Source organism: Thalia democratica, chromosome 1 (assembly GCF_965202585.1).
Source record: "Thalia democratica chromosome 1, ktThaDemo2.hap1.1, whole genome shotgun sequence".
In the NCBI taxonomy this organism is placed as follows: Eukaryota; Metazoa; Chordata; class Thaliacea; order Salpida; family Salpidae; genus Thalia; species Thalia democratica.
The window spans coordinates 67,059,375-67,076,390 of record NC_139165.1 but is presented as its reverse complement, the minus strand read 5'-3'; the positions used below and the strand labels follow the sequence as shown (position 1 = coordinate 67,076,390).

Here is a 17,016-nt window from a genome sequence, read left to right as displayed (position 1 = left end):
AAATAGTTTTAAATCATTATTAAAACTAAGATGAAAATGTTTTATTAAAGCTTTTATGCATATGCCTACTACGTAGTATAAATGCTATGATCATACAGGAAGTATATGATACTAGAAAAAAATATTTTCCTCTTTTAGCGGATAAATAAAAATTTGTACCTTTTAAAACACTTGTGCTTTGAAATACTAAAAATTGCATTGAACTTTTTAGAACAATTTTGAAATATTGTAAAAATGGTATTTTAGTATATAAAAAAATATATACAAACAACTACTTACCTACATACTTATAATAAACTAAGTTTAAAAAGTATTCATAGCTATATTCTTTTACAAACATTTAATCTAATTGATTTAAGTGTTATTAAAAATATAAGTTTCATTCTTAAAAAGCCATTTTTCAATATAACAAATTTAAATTAATTTTAAAGTTTAATATTGTCAGGTAAATTTATAAAATTTAGTTCAATGCATCTAAAACTGTTAAGTAGTTTTCTGGGTTAAGTTGACTTTTTTATGATAAAAAGTTTTGAACAAGTGTTATAAAAAAACTTATATATAAAAATAACTAAAAAAAAATTCAAACTATAGTCGCATCGTTATAAACAGATAAAAGTTAAGTATAAAGTGTACCATACAAAAAATTAAAATAAGATAAATACTTATTAGAATTAATTTTCTATTTATATAAGTTTCATGCCTCAGGTATAAGTAAAAGTTTTGTACCTAAAATACTTGTTTTTTGTTTATTTTTCATAACACTGTTTATTATTTATTGATGGTAGTATAGCATTATTAAGATTTCAAAACTTTAAACTGTATCTAAAATACTTTACCAAAAGAGTGCTAATGAGCAAAGTGAGTGAGAAATGCAAATTATGGTTAGTTTTAGTGAAAATAACCGGCATTCTAAAAAAAACCACATAGTGCGTGTTTCTTTTTGTTTTACTTGTTCAAGTGCTTAAAATTGCATTGATAGACAAAGAAGTTATTATTTTGTTGTTAGTATTAGTTACATTACAGTTTTTTAACGGAATAAGTCTAATAAATTAGTTTAAATTTCTTTAGTAAAACTTATGTTGTTCTTATGTTATATCTCGAACTCTTTATTTTATTGTTCAGCAGTTATAAAAAGTTGTATTCTATTCATTTTAAAGTTTTCAAAAATAAGTATTGCAACAAGTTTTAATAATTCAATGTTAATAAAAAACTTCAAAAAGTTTAATAAGTTTTGTTTCAATAGTTTTAATTTCAAATAGTAACATATTGTTAATATTAGATATAAAACGGAGCTCAGGTGTTTACATTTTGAATGTAAATAAATTCATATATTCTTAATCATTGACTGTAAATTTTATTAAAAATTTATTTGAAAAAAAGCATAAATTTTTAATTAAGCTCAAAACTTTTTTTTATGAAAGTTATTTAAGTTACATATTTAGGAATTATATAGACTTACTTTAAAAGTTCAGTTACGCAAGTTTTAAATAAAACTATTATCATGAAAGCTTCTTTAAAAACTTAAGATTTCAACAAATTATATGCTTTTTCTTAATAAATAAACTAAGTAAAAAATAAATGTTTCTTAAAAGAAGATTTTTCAAATTTATAAAAAGTTAAGTAAAAAATGTTTTTTTTACTGTTAAAATTATACGTCAATTTATTTTAATACTTCTGAATAAACAAGTTTATGTACTCTTGAGTGCTGATTAATAAAAAAGGTACTCAACTACCAAGTTAGTTATTTAGAACATTAATATAAGGTACTTGGATAATTTATATTAAACTATAAGTTTTACATCATTATATTTTTGCATGTACAAGTTTTAACACTTCTATTTTATTATATTTGAGTTGCAAATAAAACAATACAAAAGATAATCTGACATGTTTTTTAAACACAGGAAAATAAAAACTTCAATTTACCAAAAATTTTGTTACTAGTCATGAAAATTTTTATACTGCATTTTGTGATTCATTTTATTTCAAATTAATTCAAATAACTTTACACTAAATACATTAAGCTTGTAAGCAAGTTTTACCACAGTCAAAAGTTGTAAATAAAAATAAGTTTAATTTTTTCTCTGCAAAAAAATAACAAATCTGTTTATGTTTTTTATATAAGCGAAAACAAATTTATGTAAACACACATTGTGATAATGTATGTACAAAAAATTTAGAAAAATTCCAAGTAGCTCTGTTGTGTTAATCATCTTTCCTTACTAAAAATAAACAAAAAAAAGTTTTTTCGTTGATATTTTTCTTAATGTTTTAGTACATAGTTGTTTTTGAATTAAGTTTCAGTCAATTTAGGTATGCTACTATAAATATTTTACTTAATCTATCTGTTCGAGATATTTATAGTTTATATGTTGAAAAAAAGTAAACCAAGTGTTTTAAGTATAACCAGCTGGTCTTACGTGGTTTGAAAATTTAGAAGTATACTTTTGTGGAAAAATTGAACAACTTTTATAAAAAAAAATAAATATATTAACATGCAAGTAATTAAATTGTTTTGTTTTTCTTATATAATTCACAAAATTTAAGATATCATTAACTTAACAAACTTAAGGTTTGCCAGACTAACTCAGACCTTTTGCAAGTTTTCTCCTAGAATTCCAAAAATGTTTTTTTTTAGTTTTCTCTTAGAATTCCTAAAGCAGGTATTCCTAGAACTCTTTAAAATCTGAAACGTTTTGAGAAAATTTCATTAAACCTAGATGTACTTTTAGTTCTTTTTAGCTTCAAACTTTTGAGTTGCTTCAATAACTTGAACTACCTTGATTTTAAACCGTAAGTTTATGAACATAAAGATGATTTTAGATATCCTTTTAAAACTTTTCTAGAAGTCTCGCATCAGACTTGCAAATGCATATCATAGATTAGTGATTGTGTAGCTAAAAGTAAATAAAAAAACATTTAATCATTTTATAAAGCTAGAATTTGTAAAGCTTGTGAGTTGTGAGCATTATAATGTGTAGAAACTTTGATTATAATGATGTTTTAAGCTTTACAAAAACATAATTGAATTCTAAAATTTTTCAACAAAAGGGTACAATTCAAAAAATAATATGAATTGACACTATGTAAGATAATATACTTGTCCTGGACATGACATTAAACTGTATCCTGATGTATGACTCGATACCCTAAAGGTTTTTTCGAACACCAGGTCCTAGGACCAAATATTTGAGCGCTTTTTTTCGTTCAATAAATAGTATAATTTGCTATATTACAACAACTTTGGTTTAGTTTAATAATATTTAGGTGATTGGATAAAAACTAGAATTTATATACTTTAAATTTAGATATTTGATGTACTCACTTGAGACTTTGATAAACAAATGTCACAAAATATATAGTTTTATACGAGTTATACAAATGTAAGTAAAATCAATTTTGTTTTTTAATACTGTAAAACATTTTTTCTTTATGGTTGTAGTGAAAAAGCTTTCTATATGATTAAAATATATATCAAGTTTTGGTAAAACTGAGTTGTAAGTATCAAATTTACTTTATTAAATTTATTATGTTTCCAAACTTTGTTTAAATGTTTAAAAGTTTGTTAAAAGTTTATTTTATAATGTTTTCAAACTTTGTGCTGTGTTTAATATTTAAATTCATTCAAAAATAAACTGTACATTTTATGGTTTTAGTTAAATGACGTAACAATTATTATTTTTGTTTTGTTTTGGCGCAAATGCAACTAAACTTTTCAAGTATTAACAAAAATAGTAACAAGTAGCAGCCGCCCAGTAAAGGTTTCATCACTTCAATATAAATTGTAAGTTTGGTTAATTATACCAAATTTTTATAACTTTCATTTACTAAACCTTATCATAAAGTGTTTACAGAAGTTTTCTTAATTTTTTAAATATCATAGTTATTTTGTTTTGGCAGTTATTTCTGTTAGTTCTAAACATAAGCTCTAATTGAATAAGTAGAATCAAAAACGTTTCTACAAACGAAATATCTCTTTCTGATATTTTTTAGAATTGAGACAGTTTTTTGCAATGGATTTTTAATTAACTTTTACTTTGTATGTTCTAAATTATCAAACTTTTTGTTGTAACTTAAATAAGTTTTATTACAAAAATATTTTATATCGTTAATGGAGTACAATTGAAAAACTTTTAGTAGTTAAAGTTTTTTATCTCAAGCCCTTTTTATCCAAGCCATTAATGTGTTTTGTCCATGATAAGATTGAATAAGTATTTTTTAGTTTTATAATAAAAACAAATTATACAATATCCTATCTTTATTTCACTAACACATGTTTCTGTGTGTTAAGGGATTAACACAGTTCAACGGAGCTCTGTAAAAAAATAAATACTATAAGGAAAGAATAGAAGCTAAAGTAGGTATATGCATGTGTCCATTAGTGTTAGTGTAGTAAAGAAAGGATACTGTATAATTTGTTATTATTATATATTCCAGTGAATTTGGTTCGCTAGGATCTTTTGTTAACAAACTCTTAAATTTATATTTTTAATAGTTATTTACCAGTTTATAATTTTGAAAGTTTAAAAAATCTTCAAAAACAAAAGGTGAGATTTTAGCAAATAACGTTATGATTATCGATTTTTGTTTAAAAGTATTAAATGCAAACATAGTAAACGTAATAAAATAATCTTTATGATTTTATCAAACTTTTATATCATAGTTCTCATATCAAGCGCAAAAAAATAGGTTTTAAAAAATGTTTTTTCAAGTTGCAAAAAGATTGGTAATAGTTTTTGTTAAACCTAAAGAAACGGTTATAACTAACCTTTTTAAAACATAGTAAATAATCTGCTTTTTTTAAATAACATGTCATTTTTTGTAATCAAAACAGTAAAGTGAAAATGATTTCATTATTGATTCTATAGATTTCATTAATTCTCTAAAAACTTATTTGCTTGAACATATAACATTTTGACTAAAAGTAGAAAATGTCTAGACAGTATAGGCACTTCTGTAAATTTTAGGACGTTTTTTTGAAAACGTATTGAGTTCATAATAGAAGTTAAAAAAATGTGAATAAGTGTTTTTAACTTTCTATTATAATGTGTTCAGGGTTGTTATTTGAAATTTGTAAATAATTGATAAAGGTTTTAATACATTTCTTTGTTGTAAAAATAGTCTTCCTAAAATTGTTTAAAAGACTTTAATTGCTAATCTTTTGTATAGAACATACCTAATTAGTTTAAAGAATATTTGCTAATAATCCCGTTAAATTTGGTATAATTTTAATATCATTTTAATAAGGGTCTATGAAAATATTAGTTTCAAATTAGTTGATTTAAGTTGTTGTTTATTTATTGTTGAAATTGTTTTAAATATGTTTTTACTAATTTTAACGAGTAATTGTTGAATAAGTGTCTATTTTTTTTGACTATTTACATGATTTAGTTATACAACGAATTCAAACTGCATAATATGCATACAAAAATCTAAATTTAGGAACAAGGCGTTTTCTATAGAGCGTTTTTCAACTTTAATTCGTGTAACAACTACCACAAAAGGCACTCCTTTGGCTATTTGACGAACAATGATGGTTATTTCAACAATAATATTTTAAGGCTGAACAATGTTGCACCTTACACAACTTGCTCGTTTCAGGATGCAACATGTTTGTTCTGTTTTGTAACAGCTAAACTTAAACTATAGCACGATTTTACAAGCCATAACATGAACTAGAACACTTATGTTTTTTATTACACAGTTTCAAACAAAAAAGAATAGTACACCTCGAGCTATATATTTATAATAACAAGAAGACCTTTTCAAAAAGTTTTCAAACTAAAACTTTCACGAAAAAAAAGCAATATGTAAACTTGCCTAGTGTAAATGCATATAAAAAAGCAATGTACCATTTGGTTTTTTTAAAGCAAGCAAAACTACTTTAAAATAACATGAATAAAAGTTGAAAACTGTTTTTCAACTAATAAAAATGTTTAGTTTTTTCACCGTTTTTTTTTATTCAACTTTAGATAATTTAAAGAAATAATTAAAATCATAAGTAATGATTGAAAAATGTATCAAAAAAGTTTGAAATAGATATTGCTTAATTCTGTTAAGTACAATGCATATAATTCTTTTGACTAAAAACAACTTCTGTGCATCTTTCTAAATTTAAAACTATTCGAAACAATTTAGTCTTCACTGTATAATTTGAAAGTAAGTATAGTTTCAAGAACTTTGAGATCATTCAAAATTTATAGTTTGGTTAAAAAACTTGGTTTAACATGTCAGTTCTGTTTCATTTAGTTGAAACTAACAACGCACCGATATTAACAATTTTGAGATTATATTTTAAATTTTAGTTTAATTTTTAATTCATTTTAAAAATTACTAAATAACTGAAATAAAGTAATCTTTTTTCATTATATATAAGTTTAATAAGTTATTAATTTTTTTTATTCTTTTCAATTACCATAACAGTAGAGTCTTTATTTATTAGATAACTTATATTATTTTATCAAAATTAAACTTAAATCCAATTAATTCTGAAAATCTAGCAGAAATGACTTAACTAAATGTAGAAACAGTATAATCGAAATTTTATAATTACTTAAGCTATTTTTGTTATATTATGAGATTTGTTGTGTTTTTTTGATGAATAGTTGTTTAAGCTTGAAATGACATTAGTGATTACTTTAGATTTTATTAAAAGTTATATAATATTTAATTTTCTTATGTATTAATAAAGTTTTACACATTTTGATGAAAGTCGTATAAATATATTTGTGTAGAAAAAACCTTGTTTCACTTGTATTAAAATAATTTTTAAAAAACTAAATTTCTAAAAATTAATATGAAATTCTTTGTTAATTTTAGCTTAAATGTTGTATACGTGATTATCATATGATTTATATTGATGACATTTAAAGTATTTCAGTTATCCTATGAAAAAAAAATAAGTTCAATGACATATGTATAAAGTAGATTGTATATTTACATAATAGAAATGTCATGAGTCAGAAACAAGTTTATAGTGTATATATTAGTATAACAATTTTGAACTAAAAAAAAACAAAAATTAAAAATTTTATTTAAGATTGCTAGTGTATTTGTTAAACTTTTACAATATACACTATAACATTTTTTTTTCCAGTTAAGTTTTTGAAACAACCGCAACCAATTGTTTATTATGATTACTGCTGTGTTACTCACATATCATAAATTAATGTGTCACTTATCAGTTAAATTAATTTTATTTCACTAAGTTATGAATGTATATAAATTTTTGAGGTTTATGATTTTGTTTATTTTAATCAATATTTTTTTCCATATTAGAATAAACTTATAAGCTTAGTGTTAAAATCTTAAATAAAAATTCTCTGTGGCTACAATATAAGTCATTACTTTTAGTTACGCTGAAAAATGTTTGTAGAAAAACTTTGTGAAACAGCTGCTTTATCTTTTTTTTTGTAGTCGAGCTTGATTAATGTTAAGTTGTGTTCTTCTTTTAAAACCCGGTTGCTGAAGTTATAAACGCCATTGTGTTATACTGCACGACCACCAAAATTTGGTACTTGAAATAACTTAAAATCCTGCCAGCCCCCGCCGGCTTTCACTGGGCGTGTGTGTGAGGAAACTCTGAAAGGTCAAAGTCCAAAATTGTTGCACGACGCTTCTAACAATTCTGACGTCAGCCAGCAACTTTTTTGCTGTCGCTCTAAGCAGCATGCTGATACGCCTTGCAAGTGTATAATAAAAAGCAAGAACGTTTTTCCTTTCTCCATTCTCTCAAACATCGTACGATACTGGCGTGATCAACAATTCGTTCTTGGTTTATTTATGTAAAACTTTTACTATTAACTAACCGGTTTCGTTCGGCTGGTAGCACTCAATGTTTTTCGCCGAAGCTATGTGTATTACTTTTAAAGTTTGAAAATGTTTATTAATTTTATATATTTATACTTTAATAGCGTAAATTGATAATGAAAATTATAACATAAAAAACACATAATTATAATTAGATTATTGAATTAGGCATTCCTTGTATCATTTTTGTAGTGTACGATATATCGTCATAAAGTTCAAGAATTTAAAGAATTATTTTATTTAATTACTTTATGGAACACTTTTTAGTCGGAATTTTTCAACTTTTATTAAATTGAAATAAAAGAGTTTTTTTAAATTTTACAAACGAAGTATAAAAAAACTGAAATAAAAAAGGTTAATTCCGCGTTTTGGAAATATACTCTGTTAAACTTTTGTCTGACATTTTATTTTAGTTTATTTTTGAAATAGCTTTTTTCTAATCAAAGTTTGTAAACAAACTTTAAAATGTTTACTCTTAGGTTAGAGCTTAGACAGTTTTGACATAGATTTATTTACCAAAGATTTAGTTTTGTGTATCAAGTTGAACTTTTTTTTTTCATTTAATAAATATGAAAGTAATTGTAATGTTATTATTCAAAAGCATGTAGCTTGTGTGTTTAACAGCTCATAGCAATACGTCATTTATTACATTATCAAAACAAATGTCGTACGATTTAACTTTTTACTGCTGATACGGACTTTGAACTCTTTTTTTTACAGCTCTTAAGAAATTAATAAATTAGTTTCTTTCAGATGTTAGCTTTATTTTTTTATAAATTCTTTTTATATTTTTTTTTTATGTTATCGTTGTCTTTTTAATAACTAATGACTTTCTTAGCGATACTTTATATTTAAAAACCTTAACTGAGCTTTATATTGCATTAAAATATTTAGAAGAGACACAGTTATTGATGCAAATTATTTTTAATAGTATCAAGAAAAAAATGTTATAAACTAGTATTAAAATATTTAAAGTATTTTTTAAATGTTTAAGTAGTTTTTTTTTTTTGCATGGTGAAAAACTATGTTTTTTGTAATAGTATTTAATTAATTACATCGTAAGATATAAAATTTTTATACTATAATATAAAAAATATTTCTTAAATCTAAAGTTTTACATTTTGAATTTTTCTGTTTTACAAACTGTGTACATAAAACTTTTAAATACACTTATCTAACATTATTAACAAAAATTTGTTGAGGTCCTAATTATACAATTCTTATGTTTTTATACTAATTTGTACATCTTTAATAATTTTTCCTTGAGAGTATAAATAAAGTTAATGTTGTTGTTTTTACTTATTATTTACTAAAAATATAATTACAATTTCATTAAAGTTAATTGTTAGATTATTAGCATAAAGTATTATAACTAATTACTTTTAAAAACTTATTTTCCAGTACCCAAGATTAGTTTTACTAATTTTTACTTTAATTTACAATAAAAAGACAACCTCAGTTGCTTAAAAAAATTCAACACTTTGCTAAGAACTTACAGGAAATTGCTTTTATTTTCAGATATCCTAAACCATTGCTTTAATGATGAAAAACATCCCAATTTTTGCGTTTTGTCTGATTATTTTCTGCTGCGCTGCAGAAGACGACGACTCGATGCTGGCACGAGACGGAGAAGTTTACGAAAAGACGGATAAGGTTTACGTTTGCCGCAGCGATGAACAGGTGTCCTGGATCACCAGCCTCATAACTAGTCATGTGATGACCGGTAAAATCGGCCTCTGGGATGCGTTGTCGGTCCAAAACTCTGCATACGATGAACAACCGGCCAAGATGCAGGCGATTTTGCGAAAAAAGGGGTTGCCGCTCATTCCACCGTGTATCGACGCTACCACACAGACTGCCACCACCGAAGCTACTGTTGTCGAAACTACAAAAGGGGAAAGTTTAAATAAAACAAGCAGTGATGTAGAGTTATCTTGCTCAGATCCAGAATACCGTCGTCTCGCTGTCGAAGAGGTTTACGAAAGCATTGTTAGAAATAACGTAGAGAAAACTGAGAAGCTTGAAAAAACAATTGACAGTTTTCTCGAGAATAATATCACGGTTGTCTTGTTTAAAGAGTTTCTTAAACCATTCAGTTTAGTTCTGAACAAAAAATGTACTTTGATGGAAGATGCATCTAATGGAAATGTTAGCACACAAGTCGAGCAGAGTGACAAAACAAATGAGCCAGAAATTAAAAATGAAACACAAACTACTAAACCTGTATCTGAATCGAAACCAGAGTCATCAAAACCTGAAGTTAAACCAGAAGCTGAATCAAAAGATGTACCTCCACCAAGTAAACCTTTTGATCCAAGCACGCTAAACATGACTGCAGAAGAAATGGAAGAGGTAGTTTATTTTGGTATTTTTCCTTATCAGTCAAAGACTTTTTAAGTTTATTAACAACTTTTGAGTAGCATTTAAAACTTTAATACTCAATTTTGAAAGTTTTCTAAAAGTCAAAAACAAAATAACTAGTCAGTTTGCTTTTGTAGTTTTTTATTTATTTTGTTTTCATCATTACTCACCATAAAACGTTAATTAAGTTACATTAATTTTTATTTTAAATGGCAAAATATATTAAATTTCCTTCTTAGTTATTAAACTTTTTCAACTACTTTCAATATAAGTAAGTTTCTGCCAAATGTATTAAACTGCATTTAAAACAGGGATTCGAAATGGTTAGGAAAGCTATGAAGATGGGTATCATTCCTAACGACACTCTTTTAAAGCTGGCAGCTAACGAGATTCACCCTAAAGTCGTAATGGACGCGTTGTTAGGTAATCGTGAGTTTATTATTCAGTCGATGCCTCCACCGTTGCAAGAATTTGCTAGAAACGGTAGCATCGCTGAAAAGTACATGGACTTGTTTACTAGTGGAAAAGTCCGATCGCAAATTGAGGCCATACTGGTCAAAGATGACAATTTTTTCTTTCAGTTTTTTCCAAAACTTTTTATCGACGCACTTGCAGTGAGTTTTATTACAGAACCTTGATGCTTTTAATAAAAACTGTTTAAGCTTTTTTTTATAACTTTTAAAAAAATTCAAATGTTTAGTTTTTTAGTTATATGTTTTAACAAGCTAAAAAAATTTAAGTATCGTAAACATCACAATTATTTTATAATTTTACATTTATAGTACATATTATTTTTTTGTTTTTGACTTACTATTTTCACAATAAAAATGTAAAATTAATAAAAAATAAGTTGTAATAAAGCTTATACGAAGACTATTACAAAAACAAACGAAAAGTCCTAGATACTATTTTATGTACATTAAATTACTGAAATAAAATATTTATAAGATTAGTTTCAAAGTATCATTGATTTTTAATTATATTTATTTGAACTTTTTTTTCAAACTTGAAATATGAAAATAAAAGTTAAAAAGTGATTTTTTCTTTATTTTTAAAGCTGATATACATTTCATAATTTCCCAATTTAATTCCTATACAGGGCAAACCATTACCAATGTGGTTTAAAAGAATGATGTTGAGTGCCACTGAGATTACGGATGTCACTGATGCTTTGTTCAAAAACTCGACTAATTGCGAAGGTTTGTGGCCTGCAGACACCTGCGCCTTCCTTAAACTTTACAGCGACCAAATCAACATCGACCTGTCTGAGGCTTTGGACCGTTTGATCATCGTTGCTCTCACACTTGTTATGGTCGCAATGGGTAAGTTTTGTGGTATATACAAAAGAAGAGTAAATTCTAGTTAAATTATTTATTAATACAAAAGTTACTGAACTGCAATTAAATAGGTCAAGCTTCTTAATTGAATTAGTTTGAATATTATAGCTAAAAGTTGAAATTTTGTAAGTAAAGCGTTAAGTACCAACTTGTAAAATTATTTATACCGTTATAACTCTAATAAGCCTTTCTATACGCTAAAATTTCAAATAGTTTATGGGAGAAAAATAAATATTTATAGCTATTTTTAGCATTTATAAAGCCGTCATTCAACCGAAACCCCAAAATATTTAAAAATTATCGATAAGAAAATGCAATATCATTGCAATGAATTAATGTATATGTTGTTTTTTATAAGATTTATATAACGACATTATTTTGTTCAACCTCAATATTTATTTTACGTACTCAACTAATATACAATAAAAAAAAAAGTTTATAGGTGTGTGTTAAAATTTTTGTCAGGTTCCAAAAGTCTGTAAAATAAGTCACAAGCATCAAAATATATGCTATGTTACTAAACATAACTTTCTGTGACGTTGTATAAATGTACTTTTTTACAGTTTGTAGTGTTATTTTTAAACTGTCTTTTTGGATTATACTAGTTGCTTGAAACAAATTTAATTTAAGTATTACTAAGTTTAATAATTATTTTGTTTGATAAAGAAACTCACGTGTTTAAAAATAAAACCTGTCGTTTGTTACATATTTTATTGAATATGCTGTGTTTCACTATTTGATTAATTAGCTAAGTTTTAAATTGCACTAAGATTTAGATACTCGAGTTAAAGAAACGTCAATGAAATTTGTATAAAAAATTGTAGTTGCTTTATCTTATATTTGTTTTTGTTCAACAGAAGCGCTTTTAGTACTTTTTTTCAATTTTTTTTTAAATCATTTTTCTTCTATCTAGGTCTTTGTATCGACTTTGAAAGATTTATGTTGTTCGCAAGGCGACCAACAGGAGTTTCAATTTCGTTTGTGGCTCAGTTTATTTTCATGCCGGCTGCGGCGCTCGCCTTGGTCAAGTGCTTTCAATTGGACCTGTACAAAAGTCTCACAATTCTGGTGATTGGCTGCTCGCCAGGTGGTATTTTGTCCAACATTCTCTCGTATTACTATGGCGGAGATGTTAATTTGAGGTATGCGCTTTTAGTTTTTGTTAATGAGTTTAACATCTTGTAACAAATTGTTTTGTTATTATAATAATTTTGAAATTTAACTTTTAAGTGTAAGTAGAAATAAATATACACTTGAATATTAACCTATCTGAGGTTAAAACTGTTTTCTATTTTTATTATACTGTATATATATATATAAATGTAATATAATGTAATTTTATTTGTTTTGATTTTTTGAAAACTAATTAAAAGATCTCAACTTCTAGAGGAAAATTATATTTGTTAAATTCTTTCAAGATATTTTAAGCAAACTCAGTTTCGGTCAAAGAGCTCTTCAGTGCTTATTTTAAAAATCTTATTCAAATAGAATCAGGTTAGATTCTATATGAATAAGATTTTTAAATTTTGTTTGAAATTTGACCACTGTTAGACTTTAAGCATTTAAATAACAAAAGCTGTATAGAATTTATTAATAACTTTGCTGTTTCTTAATACACTTTTTTATCAATATATTGTTTTTCTTTTTTACATGAGTTTGTATCATTATAAAAGTGTTTATATTATTGAGACATATACAGTATTAACAATGGAATTATAAAAAAGGGTTTAAAGATTGATAACGTTTAAAATTAAAACTGTACTTTTTTAAGTTTTTAAATTACAAGTGTATTTCAAAAAGACTGATTTTTGAACAGTTGTAATTACTAAGGCTGGTTTTGCAATCAGATATTTAAATTTTACATACTTAAAAAGAAATAAGCCTTCTGTAAAATTAGAGCAACTAAAATATTTCTTTAAGCAAAAACTTTTTACAGCATATTGATGACTTGTTGTTCTTGCCTTTTCGGAGCTTTCATGATGCCCTTAAATATTTTTATATGGGCAAGGTTTATTGACGAAAACGCAGAAGCAGTTTTTCCATACTCAAAAATAACTGTTAATATTCTTATTACACTACTACCTGTTGCATTTGGTTTCTTTATTCGAAAGTACTTCAGTGCATACGTCAAAATTATTAAAAAGGTTTGCGTTTTTAAGAATTGTTACGTAAAAAACTTTATTTATAAAGTGTTTAAAAAGGTTTATGCTTTGATTTATTGGTAGTTTCAAAAAGCGTTCTTACTATGATTTTGTTTTTTTTTTTCTTTACGAGCTTTCTTAAGCTCTAGAATAATTTTTAGAAGAAAAATTATTTGACAGGTGACTTACATCCTTCTAATTCTTATATCGCTAGTTGTTTTCGGAGTTGGTATATATTTATTTGCCGATATCCTTTGGAATCATTTTCCTTCGATGATGGTTCTTGCGTGCACCATTTTACCCCTAATGGGATTTCTTTTCGGTTACCTTTCTTCCCAAGTTCTTGGTCAAACAAAGAAAGATAGGTAAGTACTTGCAAAGTTTGTAATATTTTTTTAAGCGACATTATACTTTTAAAATAAAGTATGTTTATTAAAGGCGTTAATAACAATTTGGTTTTTATTAGTGTAAATAAATTACGCATAATAAATAATGCTAGATGTATTGGTAGTATACAAAGTGAAATGCTTAGTCATTTATTTAGCTTAGAACTTAATATGTTTGTCTAAACTGTTAATATATAAAAATCTAAAAAAAGTTAAATTTTTAGTCGCACAATCATGATTGAAACTGGAGTGCAAAATTCTCAGCTTTCATTAGCCGTTCTCAAGCTGAGCTTCAACCCAATTTTGATGGGAGTCAACATTATAGTCCCGTTTTTGTACATGATCATACAAGTGAGTGATATTCAAATATGTGTCGAATTGTATTTATTGAGTTTTTCAAAGTAAATAATTTTTTAAGGCTACTTGATTTTGAAATGTACTTAATTATCGATAAAAACTTACTAGTTGTACATACAGTGGAATTCAAAAATTGGTTCTATGCTTGTTAATTTTGTCAAAAAATTTTAGAAAGCAATAAATTCTTTTTTTTTTCTGTGTTTTTACTTTGCTGATTAGAAAAAAAAAAGTTATGTTGGCATAACTTATATGTTGGTCTAAGTTTCTTAACAAATTTTTCAAAGTTCTTTTGATTAGTTAATTGTGAAATAAAAAACTGTTTTCCTATGTTTATTATATATGTAACAAGTTTGTTATATACGAATCTTAACTTTATGTATTTGTATATAAGAGTTTAGTTTATAGTATAAAAATCACCATTGTATAATTAAACGAACAAGTAATGAAAACTGTCAAACATATATTTTTACAGGTGCTTGAAATTGTTTTCATGATCGGAATATGGAACTATTTCCATAAACCAAAAGAAGATGATGATTCAGATAGTTTTGAAAAAGGTAACTTTATTTTTTTTGATAATTAAATACGCTATTGCTAACAAAAATTTCAGTTGTTGAGTTTATGCTTCTCAAACTTAATCATTTACATTTTCAGGCTTGTACAGATCATACAATCTTTATTATGAACACTATCACTTTTTTAACTTTAAATTTAGTTCATAAAAATATGTTTTTTTATATGATTAGTTTTTTTCTACAATATTAATGTATTATGGTTTTATTATACATACCAAAAATTATTGAATTAAAACTTTTTACAGAAAAAACAGCAGCGAAGCTGATAACTGAGAAGGCGGATTTAGAATCTGGGATTCCATTGGTAAACCGTACTCTAAACTAGCCAGTCTAAACTGTTTCTTAATGCGATAAGTCATGAAATGAGTATCTAAAAGTACAATTAAAGACGTTTTACTTGCAGTGAAAAAGAATATTTAAATAGTAAATCAATATTTAAACAGTAAAACAGTTTCCTGTGCTAGATTGTGCTTTATTTTATATTATTCATAATCAATTTGCAAATTGTTCATTTTTGTTGCTATAAAAAAACAACATTATTCAATACTGATACTCAAGAGATTTACAGAAATTATATTTCTTCTATGTCAAATACACAATCTCTACTTGTGTCTAAACAAATCATAAAGTCTTTTTTAGTTTTTATAAATCTGTTTTTAAAGTTCTGTAGTATTTTTCTGTTACATTCTTTTATATCTGTAGCTTTTTGTATCGGATGCACGTACAAACTTTTTTTTTTATTCAACTCGAAAAATTATATTGGTTTCATATGATATTGCTTTTAGTTTTAACACGTTCCATTTTCAACAACGTAATTCGGATAATTAAAGTGATTTGCTTTACTTGAATCTTTTGTTATAAAATGCTTTGATTTTTTTTTTAAGTTTTAAACTCTGATTTAACATACTAATGAATTTTTTTAACAGTAATACCAGTAACTTCAATATTAAAAGAAAGGTACAGTGCGTATGAATATCTTTTATTAACTCATATTTTTTTAATACTCAAAAGTGATTTTAGTGGATTCATTGTTGTACTATTCAAGCTTTGCCTTTTATAATTTAAAACTTATGTCCAGCAAGATTCCATACATGCACCAAGAAACTTTTAAAAAGTTTATTTACTATGTTATAAAGCTTTAAAAATCTAAAATTATTTTAATAGTAACTGGTAAAATTAGTTAAGTTATTTTAGTTTTTAAAGTTTAAATGATTACAAAGTCCAAACTTTAAACTTTTTAACTGTTTAACCGAAATTTACTATATATTTATTACAGTTATCATCTCGAATTTATTTTTTATGTGAAATTTTGCGAACTTTTTTTTTCAAGCTGTATGTCTAATTTCTGATTACATGAAATTAGCTGATAAAAAAAAAACATAACTTTTATACTGGAAAATACAATAAAATTAAAGATTCGTTTACTATCTCTAAACCAATTGACTCAAAAACCGTTTTGGTCAAAAGCTTTTAAGGTATAGAGTTAATTTATTTTTATGAATAATTGATGCACAGCCTAAAGTTAGCTTAACTTTTGTCAGTTGTTTTACAATAACTTTGTTTAATAAGCATCTCTATCTAAAAACTTGTTAAATATTTTAAACTGTTTTCTTTTTTTAAATAAATGCGTAAAAAGACTATAAATCAAATCGTTTTGAAAAAAGCAACACTCCTAAATTTCTAATAAAACTTTTAGTCTTTTAAGGTGACAAGTCCAAAACATAACTACAAAATCTAAAACATGTTATAGAATTAGTAAAGACAAATATATGAAATATTTCTGAGCTGTCATAATTTAAAGAATACTGTTATGAATATGATAACTAAAGATATGTTTAGATTAACTTGTTTATCATTTAATAACTAATATAAAGCCTACTTTATGGAAACCTTTATAACTTTTTAAAGTGTTACTTAGTTTTGATATCTTCTTAACTTGATAGTTTTAGCTCATTTATGTTCTGCTATTTTATACTCAATTACTAAATAAAAGATTTACATGAAAATTTACGTAATAAAAAAATGGCATTGTCTTAGTCGTTAGGATTAC

General features: G+C 25.2%; 1 protein-coding gene across 1 annotated transcript; it reads left to right on the top strand.

Moving 5' to 3' along the window:
- Positions 1–9,331: 9,331 nt before the first annotated feature.
- LOC145849744 (uncharacterized) lies at positions 9,332–16,417 on the top strand. Its single transcript, XM_082954792.1, has 9 exons — positions 9,332–10,161; positions 10,482–10,784; positions 11,270–11,492; positions 12,421–12,649; positions 13,444–13,651; positions 13,829–14,013; positions 14,259–14,385; positions 14,864–14,948; positions 15,212–16,417. Exons 1-9 carry the CDS (start codon positions 9,349–9,351, stop codon positions 15,289–15,291), a joined length of 2,253 nt encoding a protein of 750 aa, XP_082810918.1. The 5' UTR covers positions 9,332–9,348; the 3' UTR covers positions 15,292–16,417.
- The last annotated feature ends 599 nt before the right edge of the window (positions 16,418–17,016 follow it).

Excerpts from the sequence above, each read along its gene's own strand:
- LOC145849744 (XM_082954792.1), top strand. The coding sequence starts at position 9,349 with ATGATGAAAAACATCCCAATTTTTGCGTTTTGTCTGATTATTTTCTGC. Across the intron at positions 14,014-14,258 it reads GGTCAAACAAAGAAAGATAG|TCGCACAATCATGATTGAAA; the intron begins GTAAGTACTTGC and ends TTAAATTTTTAG. Across the intron at positions 14,949-15,211 it reads TTCAGATAGTTTTGAAAAAG|AAAAAACAGCAGCGAAGCTG; the intron begins GTAACTTTATTT and ends AACTTTTTACAG.